This window comes from Chiloscyllium punctatum, chromosome 8, assembly GCF_047496795.1.
Source record: "Chiloscyllium punctatum isolate Juve2018m chromosome 8, sChiPun1.3, whole genome shotgun sequence".
NCBI classification, from domain to species: Eukaryota; Metazoa; Chordata; class Chondrichthyes; order Orectolobiformes; family Hemiscylliidae; genus Chiloscyllium; species Chiloscyllium punctatum.
The window spans coordinates 84,029,255-84,046,540 of NC_092746.1; the positions used below are offsets into that span (position 1 = coordinate 84,029,255).

Genomic DNA, 17,286 nt, shown 5'->3' on the forward strand with positions numbered 1-17,286 from the left:
TGGATAAGGTGGGGGCAGGGGAGATGAGGAAACTGGTGAAATTGATTCCGTGTGATTGGAGGATCCCAAGGCGGAAGATGAGGCGTTCTTCCTCCAGATGTCAGGTGGCGGTGGAGGAGGCCAAGGACTTGCATGTCCTTGGCGGAGTGGGAGGCGGAGATGAAGTGGTTGGCCACAGGCCGGTAGAGTTGTTTAGTGAGTGTGTCCCAGAGAAGTTCTCTGAAACGTTCCACAAGTTGGCATGCTGTCTCCCCAATGTAGAGGAGACCACATCAAGAGCAATGGACACAGTAGATGACCGCAGTATGTGGACATACAGGTAAATCTCTGTCGGATATGGGAGGATCCGACAGAGGCTGATGATGTGGTCATTAAAATAGTCTGTGACTTTTTTTCATTGGAGCATTGGAGGTTGAATGTTGATCTTATAGAGTTTACAAAATCATGCACAGCATAGATAAAGTGAATAGCAAAGGTCATTCCCCTAAGATGGACGAGTTCAAAACTAGGGAGCATATTCTTAAGGTGAGAAGAGCAAATTCTATGCATCTAAATTGGAAGAGGACTAATATATGGCAGGGAGATTTGTTAGAGCTGCTCGGGAGGATTTAAACTCGTAAGGTGGGGGTGTGGGACTCAGGGAGATAGTGAGGAAAGAGATCAACCTAAGATTGGTACAGTTGAGAACAGAAGCGAGTCAAACAGTCAGGGCAGGCAAGTACAAGGTAGGCCTAATAAATTAAACAGCATTTATTTCAATGCAAGGGGCCTAACAGGGAAGGCAGATGAACTCAGGGTGTGGTTAGGAACATGGGACTGGGATATCATAGCAATTACAGAAACATGGCTCAGGGATGGACAGGACTGGCAGCTTAATGTTCCAGGACACAAATGCTACAGGAATGATAGAAAGGGAGGAAAGAGAATAGGGGGAGTGGTGTTTTTGATAAGGGATAGCATTACAGCTGTGCTGAGGGAGGATATTCCTGGAACTACATCCAGGAGAGTTATTTGAGTGGAACTAAGAAATAAGAAAGGGATGATCACTTTATTGGGACTGTATTATAGACCCCTAATAGTCAGAGGGAAATTGAGAAACAAACTTTTAAGGAGATCTCAGCTATCTGTTAGAATAATAGGGTAGTTATGGTAGGGGATTTTAACTTTCCAAACATAGACTGAGATTGCCATATTGTTAAGGGTTTAGATGGAGAGGAATTTATTAAAAGTGTGTACAAGAAAATTTTCTGATTCAGTATGTGGATGTACTGACTAGAGAAGGTTCAAAACTTGACCTACTCTTGGGAAATAAGGCAAGGCAGGTGACTGAGGTGTCTATGGGGGAGCACTTTGTGGCCAGCGACCATAATTCTATTAGATTTAAAATAATGATGCAAAAGGATAGCCCAGATCTACAAGTTGATGTTCTTAATTGGAGAAAGGCCAATTTAGATGGCATTAGGCAAGAACTTTCAAAAGCTGATTGGGGGCAGATGTTCACAGGTAAAGGGATGGCTGGAAAATGGGAAGCCTTCAGAAATGAGATAACGAGAATCCAGAGAAAGTATATTCCTGTTAGGACGAAAGGAAAGGCTGGTAGGAGTAGGGAATGCTGGATGACTAAAGAGATTGAGGTTTTGGTTAAGAAAAAGAAGGAAGCATATGTAAGGTATAGACAGGATAGATCGAATGAATCCTTAGAAGAGTATAAAGAAAGTAGGAGTATACTTAAGAGGGAAATCAGGAGGGCAAAAAGGGGACATGAATTAGCTTTGGCAAATAGAATTAAGGAGAATTGAAAAGGTTCTTACAAATACATTAAGGACAAAAGGGTAATTAGGGAGAGAATATGGCCCCTCAAAGATCAGCAAGGCAGCCTTTGTGTGGAGCCGCAAAAAATGGGGGAGATACTAAATGAATATTTTGCATCAGTATTTACTGTGGAAAAGGACATGGAAGATACAGAAAGTAGCAAAATAGATGGTGACACTTTGCAAAATGTCTATATTACAGAGGAGGAAGTGCTGGAAGTCTTGAAATGCATAAAGGTGGATACATCCCCAGGACCTGATCAGGTGTACCCGAGAACTCTGTGGGAAGCCAGGGAAGTCATTGCTGGGCCTGTTGCTGAGATATTTGTATCATCGATAGGCACAGATGAGATGCTAGAAGACTGGAGGTTGGCTAATGTGGTGCCATTCTTTAAGAAGGATAGTAAGGACAAGCCAGGGAACGACAGACCAGTAAACCTGACCTCAGTGGTGGGCAAGTTGTTGGAGGGAATCCTGAAGGACAGGATGTACATCTATTTGGAAAGGCAAGGACTGATTAGGGATAGTCAACATGGCTTTGTGTGTGGGAAATCATGTCTCACCAACTTGATTGAGTTTTTTGAAGAAGTAACAAAGGATTGATGAGGGCAGAGCGGTAGATGTGATCTATATAGACTTCAGTAAGGCGTTCGACAAAGTTCCCCATGGGAGACTGGTTAGCAAGGTTAGATCTCGTGGAATACAGGGAGAAGTAGCCATTTGGATACAGAACTGGCTCAAAGGTAAAAGACAGAGGGTGGTGGTGGAAGGTTGTTTTTTCAGACTGGAAGCCTGTGACCAGTGGAATGCCACAAGGATCAGTGCTGGGTCCTCTATTTTTTGTCATTTATATAAATGATTTGGATGCGAGCATAAGAGGTACAGTTAGTAAGTTTGCAGATGACACCAAAATTGGAGGTGTACTGGATAGCGAAGAGGGTTACCTTAGATTACAGCAGGATCTTGACCAGATGGGCCAATGGGCTGAGAAGTGGCAGATGGAGTTTAATTCAGATAAATGTGAGGTGCTGCATTTTGGGAAAGCAAATCTTAGCAGGACTTATACACTTAATGTAAGGTCCTAGGGAGTGTTGCTGAACAAAGAAACCTTGGAGTGCAGGTTCATAGCTCCTTGAAAGTGGAGTCACAGGTAGATAGAATAGTGAAGAAGGCATTTGGTATGCTTTCTTTTATTGGTCAGAGTATTGAGTACAGGAGTTGGGAGGTCATGTTGCAACTATACAGGACATTGGTTAGGCCACTGTTGGAATATTGCGTGTAATTCTGGTCTCCTTTCTATCGGAAAGATGTTGTGAAACTTGAAAGGGTTCAGAAAAGATTTACAAGGATGTTGCCAGGGTTGGAGGATATGAGCTATGGGGAGAGGCTGAACAGGCTGGAGCTGTTTTCCCTGGAGCGTTGGAGGCTGAGGGGTGACCTTATAGAGGTTTTCAATATTATGAGAGGCATGGATAGGATAAATAGACAAAGTCTTTTCCTTGGTGTTGGGGAGTCCAGACTAGAGGGCATAGGTTTAGAGTCAGAGGGTAAAGATATAAAAGAGACCTAAGGGGCAACCTTTTCACGCAGAGCATGGTATGTTTATGGACTGAGCTGCCAGAGGAAGTGATGGAGGCTGGTGCAATTGCAACATTTAAAAGGCATTTGGATGGGTATATGAATAGGAAGGATATGGGTCGGGTGATGGCAGATGGGACTAGATTGCGTTGGGATATCTGATCGGCATGGACAGGTTGGACCGAAGGGTCTGTTTCCATGCTGTACATCTCTATGACTCTATCGCTGTATGACATGAGGGGCAACGTTTTTACGCAGAGAGTGGTTAGAGGAGGTGGTGAATCCAGGTACAGTTACAATGATTAAAAGACATTTGGATAAGTACATGAATAGGAAAGGTTTGGGTCAAATGCAGGCAGGTGGAACTAGTTTAGTTTGGGAACATGGTCGGTGTGGAGTATTTAGACCAAAGGGTTTATTTCCATGCCCTATAGCTCTATGCCTATGGAGCATTTCTGCACTGAATCTTGTCGATGGAAAAACTGCTGTTCCCACCCATTGGTGATGGAGAGGATGATTGATTGTGGATGTGGTACCAGTGAAGGGGGCTGCTTTGTTCTGGATGGCATTAAGTTTTTTGAGTGTTGTTGGAGCTGCACTCATCCAGGCATTGGGAGAATATTCCATTATACTTCTGATTTTTGCCTTGTAGATGGTGTGTGGGCTTTGAGGAGTTAGGAACTGAGTTATCCACCGCAAGGTTTCTAGCCTGTGACTGCTCTTGAAATCACAGTATTTTTGTAGATGATCCAGTTCAGTTTCTTGTCGATGGTAATCCCCAAGATATTGATAGTGGTGGAATTGGTGATGGTAGTGGTATAGACTGTCAAGGGTCAATGGTTAGCTTCTCTTTTGTTAGAGATGGAAATTGCCTGGCATTTGTGTGGCACAAAAGTTACTTGCCACTTGTCAGCTCAAGCCTGGATATTGTCTAGATCTTGCTACACTTGGACCTGGGCTGCTTCAGTGTCTGAGGAGTTGCGAATGGTACTGAACATTGTGCAGTCATTGGCAAACATCCCCAGTTCTGATTTTATGCTGAATGGAAGATCATTGACAAAGCCACTGAAAGTGGTTGGGCAAAGGACACTACCCTGAGGAACTCCTGCAGAGATGACCTGGAGTTGAGATGATTGACTCCCAACAACCACAGCCATCTTAGAGTAGAATAGAATGCAGAAGGAGGCTAATCTGTCCATCGAGTCTGCACTAGAAAGCATCCCACCCAGACCCAGCCCCTCACCCTATCCCTGTAACCATGTCTTTACCCTTGCTAATCACCTAACCTGCACACTACAGGACAATTTAGCATGACCAATCCACCAAACCTGTACATTTTTCGAAAATGGGAGGAAACCAGAGCACCTGGGGGAAAGCCATGCAGACATGAGAACGTGCAAACTCCACACAGTCACCCAAGGCTGAAATTGAATCCATGCCTTTTGCACTGGGAGCAGCAATGCTAACCAGTTAGCCTTTATGTTTGGTATGATTCCCATTTCATCTAAATCCTTAGTATCACACGAGGTCTAATGTGGCCTTAGTCTTTAAAAGCAGTCACTCTCACATTGCTTCTACGGTTCAGTTTAGAACAAATTAGAGGAAGAGATAGAATCAAACAGATGCGGATGGAAGGAAGAATCCAGAGGGATATCGGTACCTGTTTGTTGTTGGTGCTTGTGTTCCTTTATGCCTGAGAGGAAGAGAAAAGGTTTTTTCATTACGGCATTAAATGAGATCAAGAATAAAATGGAACTCAGACTGGGACAGCTTTGAAGTGGTATGAGGAGATGCTGGTGAAGAGAAAGAAGTTGAGAATTTGCATGTGGCGGTGATGGCATTGAGTGTCCATTTCAGGATGTAGCACGAGTGCTGAGGAACATTGTATATCTCCGAGATACCTGTGATAATGGCTGAATTCAAAATATGGAGGATGGTAAGTCGGGGCCAGAGACAGTTGCTGAGCAAAGAGTTGTAGCTGTGAAAGCAAATTCTAATAAGCACCTTTTCAAATGTGTTGTTCCATGTTTGAATAGATGCGCTCACTCCAATTTTGGCTAAAGCTTAAGCCTAAATCCTCACCAAATGCTTGATGTCAGGATGTTATTTAACTGATACATCGAAAATGTAATAAATGCTGCTTCTGGCTGGCACCTTCTGACCAAACACTGATCATTGAGGTTGCTACAGGCAGAGATCTATTAATAATATTAATAACAAATTTTTATTGTTGTTGAATTGTCTCCATTTATAAAACATTTTGTTTTAAAATGTTGCATATGACCTTGTGGCCAAAGCAGTTTAATTTACAGATCCTGGGAAGTCTCCGCAGTTTCCTCCCCTCCAGGTGTCCACAGGCAGTATTAAGAACGGTATTTAAAATATAGTAGGGTGGTGAAAGAACCCATCATCAAAAGTCTCCCAAAAATCTGAAAATTCAATCACAGCGTGATCAGTAAGAGAGCATTTGCCCCTGTAGGTAGAGAGAAAGAAACTATGAGGAGTCTGCTCCTCTCAACACAGATGCTCTCTCTCTCCCATGTTCACTGCTGCAACTCCCCCAGTCACAGATCTCCTCTCCCTTTCCTGCTTCTCAAGAATCAGGAGTGTGGTGCTGGAAAAGCGCAGCAGGTCAGGCAGCGCCCGAGGAGCAGGAGAATCGATGTTTCGGGCATAAGCCCTTCATTTGCCCTTCATTACTTTCGCCTGCTTCTCCTCAGAGCCTGCATCTGGAATTTGAGGGATCCTGAGACGAGGGACATTATTCTGGCTGATGTTGCTGCCACCATACTTATTGATGTGCCATTGTCAATTGCTTCTCAACATCCTCCAGCGGATTGCGCAGAACAAGAAATTGAATGAAGAGTCAGGAGTCTTCACTGTAATGCGACAGGGCAGGCCAGGGTGGAAGGGGCTGTCACTAAGCCTTGTGAGATAAATGCCCAAATCTCAATTGGGGAGGTCTTGATCGGGGGTTTGGTGGCTGGGCCCATTACTCAGCCATGATACTGGCTAGGTCTGAGTCTTAACTGTGAATCTGGGTCCAGCTCTCAACTGGAGCTCTGTTTGCTGGGCTGTATTCTGTAGATAAACCACCATCACCCTAGTATTTAGAACTGAATATTTGTTAGTAAACAAGATACACTCCTACACTACCTGCCTGGCACCTCATGACTGTCTGGCAGTTGCACCTTCCCTCATTGCCTACACACACTTAAGCCTTGGAATGACCACTCCTGAAATTTGCTATTGGCTTATAATTGGGGAAAAATTCAGCAAACTGCAGAATTGGCAATGTTTTGTAAACCTGTCAAGGACCACAAGTAGCTGATTGAAAAGGGAACACTTAATATATGAGGGTAAATTAGCCATAAATATAAAACAGAATGTTAAATCCTTTACAGGTGGATCAAAACAAGAGACCTAAAGTAAATAGTGCTTTCTTAGAGACACAAGCAAGAGAAGTGATCATGAAGAATGAGGAAATGTTACATATATTGGACAAATAATTTGTGTCTTCTCAGTAAATTACCTACTATAAGTAAACAGCAAAGAAAAAAATTAGGGACTTAATAATATCAATGTCTGAAAAAAAAATTGATGAAGATTTTTGTCCGGCAATCATTAATTGAAAGAAATACCAACATAAAGGAAAAATGATATTTATATTGAATAGGTCATATGACCAAAGGAACTAGGAACAGAAGTAGGCTATTTAGTCCCTTGAGCCTGCTCCTCCATTCAATAGGATCATAGCTGATCTGCTACATATCCATTGTCTTGCTGTTTCCCTGTAGCCTTTGATTCCTCTACCAATCAAGATTCTATCTTATCTCAGAAAGGCTAATGGAATATTGACCCTTAAATCAAAGGGGTTGGAGTACAAAGGGAGGCATGTCTTATTGCAACTGTACAAGATGCTGGTGAGACCACATCTGAAATTCTGTGAGTCGTACTTAAATATACACAAGGACTCTGCCCCCACAGCTATCTGTGGCAAGGGGTTCCAAAGACTCATAACCCTCGGAGAGAGAAAATTCCTCCTTATCTCAGTCTTAAATTGGTGGCTTATAACTCTGAGACAATGTCCTTTGGTTTTCAACTCTCCCATGAGGAGAAATATCCTCTCAACATATACCATGTCAAGCCCCTTAAAGAATCTTGTATATTTCAATGTGATCATGACTCATTCTTATAAATTCCATAGATCCCAACCTGTTTGACTTTTGCTGATGAGTCTCTCCATACCTGTGTCACTCTAGTGAACATTCTCTGAAAGGTCTCCAGTGACATATCATTTCTTAAAATGGGGACCAAAACTGCTCACAGTAGATGGTTGTGGTCTCACCAGCACTTTGTACCGTTCCAGTAAGTCTTGCATAGTCTTGTACTCCAACCCACTTGAAACAAGGGCCAATATTCTATGAGCCTTCCTGATTCCTTGCAACACCTGTGTGCTAGCTTTCTATGTTTCACGCACAAGTACTCACAAGTCCCTTTGTGTTGCAACTTTCTGCAGTTTCTCTACACTTAAATCAGACTTTGTTCTATTATTCTCCCTTCTAAAATGAACAGCTTCTCATTTTCCCACATTATACTCCAGTCACCAACTTTTTGTCTGCTTACTTAACCTATCAATATTTCTCTGTAAACAGTTAGTATCCCCTCTCAACTTGGAGAAAGTGAGGACTGCAGATGCTGGAGAGTCAGAGTTAAAAAGTGTGGCACTGGAAGAGCATAGGAGGTCAGGCAGCGTCCGAGGAGCAGGAGAGTCAGCTTTTTGGGCGTAAGCCCTTCCTGATGAAACGTCGACTTTCCTGCTCCTCAGATGCTGCTTGACCTGCTGTGCCTTTCCAGTGCCACACTTTTCGACTCCCCTCTCACTTTGCCTTTCCACCTATTTTTGTTTTGAATGGGAGAAGGGTGTTGATTTGTTAGGAAATGGATTCTGATTGATAGAAGTTAAAATCCACCCCATCTCCAGGACCTGATCCTAGAATTCCAAAAGAAGTAGCTACAGAAATATAAGGTGTAATAGTTATGATTTCTGAAAAATCCCTAGGTTCTACAATAGTTTGTGTGGACTGAAACTTGGCAAATATAATACCACTATTCAAGAAAGGAGGCAGAAAGAAATCAGGGAATTGTCAAATAATTCTTAAATCTTTTATTAAGGAAGTTGCAATAATGCGCATTGGAGATCACATTGTGATCAGTAAAAGTAAAATTTATTAAGACTTTTGAGGGGGTAACCAGTAAAGCAGATAAGCGAGAACCAGTAGATGGTTGAATTATCAAAATGTATTTTATCAGGTCCTGTTCAAAAACATATTACAAACAAGATGCCCACCAACAACTTGCCCACCACCGAGGTAAGGCTCACCGGTCTATACTTCCCTGGCTTGTCTTTATCGGCCTTCTTAAACAGTGGCACCTCCAGATTGCCAACCTCCAGTCTTCCGGCACCTCACCTGTGACTACAATGATACAAATATCTCAGCAAGAGGCCCAGCAATCACTTCTCTAGCTTCCCACAGAGTTCTCGGGTACACCTGATCAGTTCCTGGGGATTTAGCCACCTTTAACCGTTTCAAGAAATCCAGCACTTCCTCCTCTGTAATCTGGACATTTTGCAAGATGTCACCATCTATTTCCCTACAGTCTATATCTTCCATCTCCTTTTCCACAGTAAATACTGATGCAAAATATTCATTTAGTATCTCCCCCATTTTCTGTGGCTCCACACAAAGGCCACCTTGTGATCTTTGAGGGGCCCTATTCTCTCCCTAGTTACCCTTTTGTCCTTAATATATTTGTAAAAACCCTTTGGATTCTCCTTAATTCTATTTGCCAAAGCTATCTCATGCCCCGGTTTGCCCTCCTGATTTCCCTCTTAAGTATACTCCTACTGTCTTTATACCCTTCAAAGGATTCACTCGATCTGTCCTGTCTGTACCTAACATATGCTTCCTTCTTTTCCTTAACCAAACCCTCAATTTCTTTAGTCATCCAGCATTCCCTATACCTCAGCCTTCCCCTTCACCCTGACAGGAATATACTTTCTTTGGATTCTTGTTATCTCATTTCTGAAGGCTTCCCATTTTCCAGCCGTCCCTTTACCTGCGAACATCTGCCTCCAATGAGCTTTAGAAAGTTCTTGCCTAATACCGTCAAAATTGGCCTTTCTCCAATTTAGAACTTCAACTTTTAGATCTGGTCTATCCTTTTCCATCACAATTTTAAAACAAATAGAATAATGGTTGCTGGCCCCAAAGTGCTCCCCCACTGACACCTCAGTCACCTGCCCTGCCTTATTTCCCAAGAGTAGGTCAAGTTTTGCACCTTCTCTGGTAGGTACATCCACATACTGAATCAGAAAATTGTCTTGCATACACTTAAGACATTCCTCTCCACCTAAACCTTTAACACTATGGCAGTCCCAGTCGATGTTTGGAAAGTTAAAATCCCCGACCATAACTACCCTATTATTCTTGCATATAGCTGAGATCTCCTTACAAGTTTGTTTCTCAATTTCCCTCTGACTATTGGGGGGTCTATAATACAATCCTAATAAGGTGATCATCCCTTTCTTATTTCTCAGTTCCACCCAAATAACTTCCCTGGATGTATTTCCAGGAATAGCCTCCCTTAGCACAGCTGTAATGCTATCCCTTATCAAAAACGCCACTTCCCCTCCTCTCTTGCCTCTCTTTCTATCCTTCCTGTAGCATTTGTATCCTGGAACATTCAACTGCCAGTCTTGCCCATCCCTGAGCCATGTTTCCGTAATTGCTATGATATCCCAGTCCTATGTTCCTAACCAGGCCCTGAGTTCATCTGCCTTCCTTTTTAGGCCCCTTGCATTGAAATAAATGCAGTTTTAATTTATTAGTCCGACCTTGTACCTGCCTGCCCTGACTGTTTGACTCACTTCTGTTCTCAGCTGTACCCGTCTCAGATCGATTTCTTTCCTCACTATTTCCCTGGGTCCCACCCCCCCACCTTACTAGTTTAAATCCTCCCAAGCAATTCTAGCAAATTTCCCTGCCAGTATATTAGTCCCCTTCCAATTTAGGTGCAATCCGTCGTTCTTGTACAGGTCACTTCTACCCTGTAAATTTCCAACAGTGGCCTAACCAATGTACTGTACAGCCGCAACATGACCTCCCAACTCCTGTACTCAATACTCTGACCAATAAAGGAAAGCATACCTTCTTCACTATCCTATCTACCTGCGACTCCACTTTCAAGGAGCTATGAACCTGCACTCCAAGGTCTCTTTGTTCAGCAACGCTCCCTAGGACCTTACCATTAAGTGTATAAATCCTGCTAAGATTTGCTTTCCCAAAATGCAGCACTTCGCATTTATCGGAATTAAATTCCATCTGCCACTTCTCAGCTCATTGGCCCATCTGGTCCAGATCCTGTTGTAATCTGAGGTAACCCTCTTCGCTGTCCACTACACCTCCAATTTTGGTGTCATCTGCAAACTTACTAACTGTACCTCTTATGCTCACATCCAAATCATCTGTAAATGACAAAAGGTAGACGACCCAGCACCGATCCTTGTGGCATTCCACTGGTCACAGGCCTCCAGTCTGAAAAACAACCCTCCACCACCACCACCCTCTGTCTTCTACCTTTGAGCCAGTTCTGTATCCAAATGGCTAGTTCTCCCTGTTTTCCATGAGATCTAACCTTGCTCCCATGGGGAACCTTGTCGAACGCCTTACTGAAGTCCATATAGATCACATCCACTGCTCTGCCCTCATTAATCTTCTTTGTTACTTCTTCAAAAAAACTCAAGCAAGTTTGTGAGACATGATTTCCTATGCACGGGGCCAAGTTGACTATCCCGAATCAGTCCTTGCATTTCCAAATATTGGAAAGATGTTGTAAAACTTGAAAGGGTTCAGAAAAGATTTACAAGGATGTTGCCAGGGTTGGAGGATCTGAACTACAGGGAGAGGCTGAACAGGCTGTGGCTGTTTTCCCTGGAACATCGGAGGCTGAGGGGTGACCTTAAAGAGGTTTACAAAATTATGAGGGGTCTGGATAGGATAAATAGACAAAGTCTTTTCCCTGGGGTTGGGGAGTCCAGAACTAGAGGGCATAGGTTTAGGGTGAGAGGGGAAAGATATAAAAGAGACCTAAGGGGCAACCTTTTCATGCAGAGGGTGGTACATGTATGGAATGAGCTGCCAGAAAATGTGGTGGAGGCTGGTACAATTGCAACATTTAAGAGGCATTTGGATGGGTGTATGAATAGGAAGGGTTTGGAGGGATATGGGCCAGACGCTGGCAGGTGGAACTAGATTGGGTTGTGATATCTGGTCGGCATGGATGGGTTGGACCGAAGGGTCTGTTTCCATGCTGTACATCTCTATGACTCTATGACAAGGGTTTGTTGAATTTGGGTTGTTGCTTTAGTATGGATAGAGGATTGCTTCATGGACAGGAAACAAAATGTAGGGGGATATGATGTTTTGAAGTTGGTAGGCTGTGACTGATGGAGTGCTGGGGCCTCAGCTATTTGCAACTTCTGTTAATGACTTTCACAAAGATACCAAGATAACATTTCTAAGATTGATAATGATACATAGCTCGATAGAAATTTCTGCTTTGAAGGAGGTTGGAAAGAGGCTGAAAACAAAAAATTATCACAAAGGTACAATAAGCAATTAGAAAGGAAAATGTCATTTTAGTCTTTATTACAAAAAAAATTCACTACAGGAATAAGGAAGTCTTGTTACAAATGTACAATTGGAATCGGTGGGACCACACCTAGTGTTCTATGAGTATTTTTAAGGAGGAATATAGTTGCATTGGAGGTGCTATGGTAAGGGTTTATTGATTCCTGGGATGAAAGTATTGTCCAACAGTGATGGGATGGGTAAATTGGAACCTTTACTTGCTGAAGATTAGAAAGATAAGAGATCTTATTTAAACAATCAAATTCCTGAAGTGACTTGATAGAGCAAACACTGGTTGTTTTCCATGGCTGGGGAATCTAGAACATGTAGCGTGGCTTCAGGATGTAGGGGTCAGCTATTTAAGATTAAGATGACCAAAACAAATCTTCACCCAAAGAGTTGTGAATCTTTGGAATTGTTGTATATATTTAAGTTGAACAAAATAAATTCTTGGTCTGTCAGAAACTTAAGGGATCTGGAGAGTGGGTGGTGAAGTTGAGTTAAGACCTAGGATCAATGATGATCGTATTGATAGGCAGAGCTGTTAGAGGCAAGATCATATCCCTTATAGGGTGACCAACTACCCTGTGTTTTAAGGGTATGTCCTTCTGTTTTGACAGTTTGACCAGTTTCCCTCAGGATAAGCCTTTTGTCCTGCATTTCTACAACAGCGTGTGGTACACTGATCCTGGGAGTATCCAGGATGAGTTTGAGTGACTGAAATGCAACTGCAATTGAGTGAGTTGGCCAACAGAGAATTTATAATGTTGTATCTCACTAGGGTAAATTATAGATTTTGGTTAATTAAAAAAAACTATAGCTCCATCCTTGCTATTGTGATCTCAAGACCCCTTACCGTCCCAACCTTACTTATGTCGTAACTGCTATGGATCCAGCTGAAGGTAATATTGGTCAAGTCAGATCCCTGACTGGCTGAAACCATTCATGATAGAATTAAACTTTGTGTTATGCTGAATGACAGTCTTGTTTTTTAATTCTTTGTGTTGTTTTTGTTTGTCAGCTACAGATGTTATAGAACTCAAATTGTTTTAAATATAGAGTGGTCTCACTTTTGCTGGCAGTAATGTTTCACTAGCATAATGAAACTGTATAATCACTGAAGGTTTTATTTTATAGGTATTCACTTGTATGGTTATGTTCCCATCTCCACCAGTCTACACTACAATACTCCCTGCTTGTTGATAATAGGAGGTGACTTTGAATTGTCAAGTTTCAAATTTAAGAGCTGGAAACCCACATTAGAAAAGCATTCTCCGATCATAGAATGCCTGACCAATGCAGGAGGAAATGTGGTCTGCGATGTTACTGCCAACATCTATAAGGGCTACTCAGCTTTTTCCATCCTCCTGCTTCCTTCCTGTTGGCCTGTAAATGTTTTCATTACCACACATCTTAAGACTAGTTTGTAGCATTTATTTTACTTTCATTTTTATGTAGGTTTGAGATCACTGACCCGATATGATGAAACAACTGTAAATGTTGATTGGCAAAAGAAGCTAACGCCTGAGCAATACTATGTAACTCGAGAAAAGGGGACAGAACTGGTAAGTCATTTCTTAAGTCTGAATCTGAAGCATCCAGGCCACCCTTGACTGCAACTTCTGTGAGACCATGAGTAAAACCATATCACACAATTTTTTTCTGTGAGCTGATGAAGGACATTCATGTTATATACTGATATGTTCATATTTCGGTCACACAATGTCAGTATCAGCCACTCCCAGGCCACTTACAGTGCAACACAGATTAAAGCGCTGTCTCTTTTAACATACAATATTCATCTGCACATGCTCAGAAGATGTGACACTCTGTTCTTTGGCTACACCAACCAACTCCTGGCCTTTTGAAGCTTGATTACCAATGAGTGACAAATCAAGGACTGTTTTAGACTGTGGAAACTGGAATATGACAGCCTAAACTAAATTTCAAAATCATTAGGATGAGTCATGCCGTTCCAGAAAATCCCTATATTCTCCCAGTTCCATCTTATACTTAAATAGTTCATATCATTCATCCAATTCATTCTTCATAACAATCAGTATTAGAGTCCCATAGAGATGTGCAGCACAGAAACAGACCCTTTGGTCCAACTCGTCCATGCTGACCAGATACCCAACCCAATCTATATCAAGGTCTTGCTGATATTTGGCCTATATTTCATTTAAACCTGTGTGCTGCTATAATAATTTGGTTAAAAAAAATCCATGTAACACTTTCACAGCCAGCAAATGAAGGAAGCTTTTTAGTTAGTTTAAACAATAGACAGCAATTAAACCCAGTCCCAAGTGGAAAAAGGCTCTGTTGCTTCATCCTGTGAGCTACTTATTTCTTTCCTTATCCTAATGCCTTACCAATTCATCCTTTTCACGCTGTCACTGATGATTTACGTTGCATTCATCAGTCTCCTCCAAATCAAAAATCCTCTATGCCAGCAGTCTCCATCAGTTCCCACCTTGCCTTCAACTCCATGTTAAAGCTTCTCAGATCAAATTTCCCCCCTTACCACTGCACTGAAACATTCCAAATTTAACTCACATCAATCTTCTGTGACCTTAGTGCACTATTTAGTATTTTAATAGATTCATCGATCATACAGCACAAAAACAGACCCTTTGGTCCAACTTGTCCATTCTGGCCAGATTTCCCAAACTAAACTAATTTCATTTGCCTGGGTTTGGCCCATATCCCTCTAAACCTTTCGTATTAATGTAGTTGTCCAAATGTCTTTTAAATATTGTAATTGTACCAGCCTCTCACATATCCTCTGACAGTTCATTCAATACACACACCACCCTCTGTATGAAAAGGTTGCCCTTCAGGTCCCTTTTAAATCTTTCCCCTCTGACCTTAAAACTGTGCCTTCTAGTTTTAGACTCTCCCATGCTGGGGAAAAGACTTTGGCCGATTCACCTCATCTATGCATGTTCTGATTTTATACCCCTCTATAAGGTCACCACTCAACCTCCAACACTCAAGTCCCAACCTATCCAGCCTCTCCTTATAACTGAAACCCTCCAGTCGTGGTAACATCCTTGTAAATTTTATCTGTACTTTTTCCAGTTTAATAACATTCTTCTTATAGCAGGGTGACCAAAATTGTACACAGTACTCTAAAAGTGGCCTCTCCAATGTCCTGTGCAGTGGCAACATGACGTCTCATTTCCAGTACTTAATGCTCTGACTGATGAAGGCCGCTTGCCAAATGCCTTCTTCACCACCCTGCCTACTTGTGATGCCACTTTCAAGGAACTATGCACCTGAGCTCCTAGGTCTCTTTGTTTGACAATACTCCCCAGCGCCCTATCATTAACTGTGTAAGTTCTGCTCTGTTGTCTTACCAAAATGCAACACCTCACATTTATCTAAATCAAACTCCATCTGCCACTCTTTGCCGTCTGGCTCAACTGATCAAGATCCTGTTGTACTCTTAGATAACCTTCTTCACCATCCACTATGTCATCAATTTTGGTGTCATCCATAAAATTATTAATCATATGTCCTATATTCTCATCCAAATTGTTTATATAAATAATGAACAGTGGACCCAGCATTGATCCTTGCAGAACACCTCTGGTCCCAGACCTCCAGACTGAAAAATAACATTTAGTTATGGTATACAGTTTTGATCTCCTTGTTATAAATATACATAGTTGTGTTAAAAGCAGTTCAGAGAAGGTTCACTTGACTAATTCCAAAGATGATAGGGTTATCAGCTGAGGAAAGGTTGGACAGATTGGGACTGTATTTATTGAAGTTTAGAAAATTGAAAGGCAATCTTCTTGAAATATATAAAATGCTGAGAAGATTTGAGAGATTGGTTGTTGATGGGATGTTTCCTCTTATGGGAGAGACAAGATTAAATGTGCAGGATAAAAATAAGGGGGGGGACCCTATTTAAGAGAGATCATTTTTCTCTGAGAGTTGCGAATCTGTGGCCTTCTCTTCCCCAGAGAAGGGTGGGCAGGATCGTTAAATAGTTTTCACTTAGAGGTAGGTAGATTCTTAACTGACAGTGGAGTCAATAGATATAGGGAAGAGGCAGGAAAAGGGAGTTGAGGCCACAATCAGATTAACAATGTTTTTGTCAAACTCAAAAACAGGCATGAGACAACAAAAGGCTTACTCCTGCTCCTAATGCATATGCTCATACATCTGCAAAATCTGACGCATTTATCTAGACACAGCAGCTATGCAACATCACAAGGGAGCATTCAATCACCTCAGAATCCCAAGAGCAAGCTACTATTACTAACTGATTTCTACCATCTATTCCTTGACGTAGTTCCAAGCAAAGTGATCTATAGCTTTAGAATAAGGAATGTTAAGACTTACTGTGTTGGGGAGCACCATCTAGTGGCAACTTCTTACTTAAAACTTGATGGAAAAAATATGATTTCTATGAGGCTGAGATCAAAAAGAAATTTGAATATAATGCCACTTCATTCAATCAAGGCACCTTAAAGGACTTCACAGAGTAAGTTACATTGGAGAAATGATGTGTTACAGAAAGAAAGGGGACAAAAATGTCGATGGCTACAAGAGCTTAATACAAATCCATTAAGATCTAGAAGGATCCTGACAGAAGTTGCCTGTGTTAAATTGGGAAAATTTGCAAAAGAAAAGGAAAGAAGCGTCTAAGAAGAACAGTTCACACAGAGCCCAGGAACATGGCATTAAATGGATGACAACTTATATTTATATAGCATCTTTAGTATAACGAAACAGCCCTAGGTGATTCACCAAAACATTGAAAAACAAAATCTGACAAATTAGATAACCAAAACATAATTAAATAGGTGGGTTTTAAAAAGTCTTTGAAAAGGAAGTGAGGTGAATATGCTTAAAGAGAGAATTCAAAACTTTGAGGCCTTGCATCTGAAGGCTAGTAGAGGGATTATGATTAGCGATTAAGCAAACGTGAGTTGGATTTGAGTTTCAAATCATACAATGATGGTGGTGGTGGTGAATGCCAGATAAAAGGCCTTCTCAGCGATGATTGTGCTAGAATCAGAATGTTTCATCTTTTGTATGCTTTCTAAGATGAGGCTCAGTGTGTTTTGATTAAAACTGCCATGTGCACCTCAAATAAGTTAACAGGTAATGCTCATCATGTTCACATATAATTTCTCATCTAGTGTAAGATTACTGCCTTGGATGATTCTGATGGTTGGCCAGGACCACCA

At 41.7% G+C, this 17,286-nt stretch overlaps 1 protein-coding gene across 1 annotated transcript in view; it reads left to right on the forward strand.

Annotated features, from left to right (window-relative positions):
- The window catches only part of msrb2 (methionine sulfoxide reductase B2), a 48,177-nt gene that overhangs the window by 4,080 nt on the left and 26,811 nt on the right, over positions 1–17,286 (forward strand). The window contains exon 2 of the mRNA XM_072575972.1: positions 13,541–13,647. Coding sequence (XP_072432073.1) covers positions 13,541–13,647 — 107 coding nt within the window. The remainder of the gene's footprint in view (positions 1–13,540; positions 13,648–17,286) is intronic.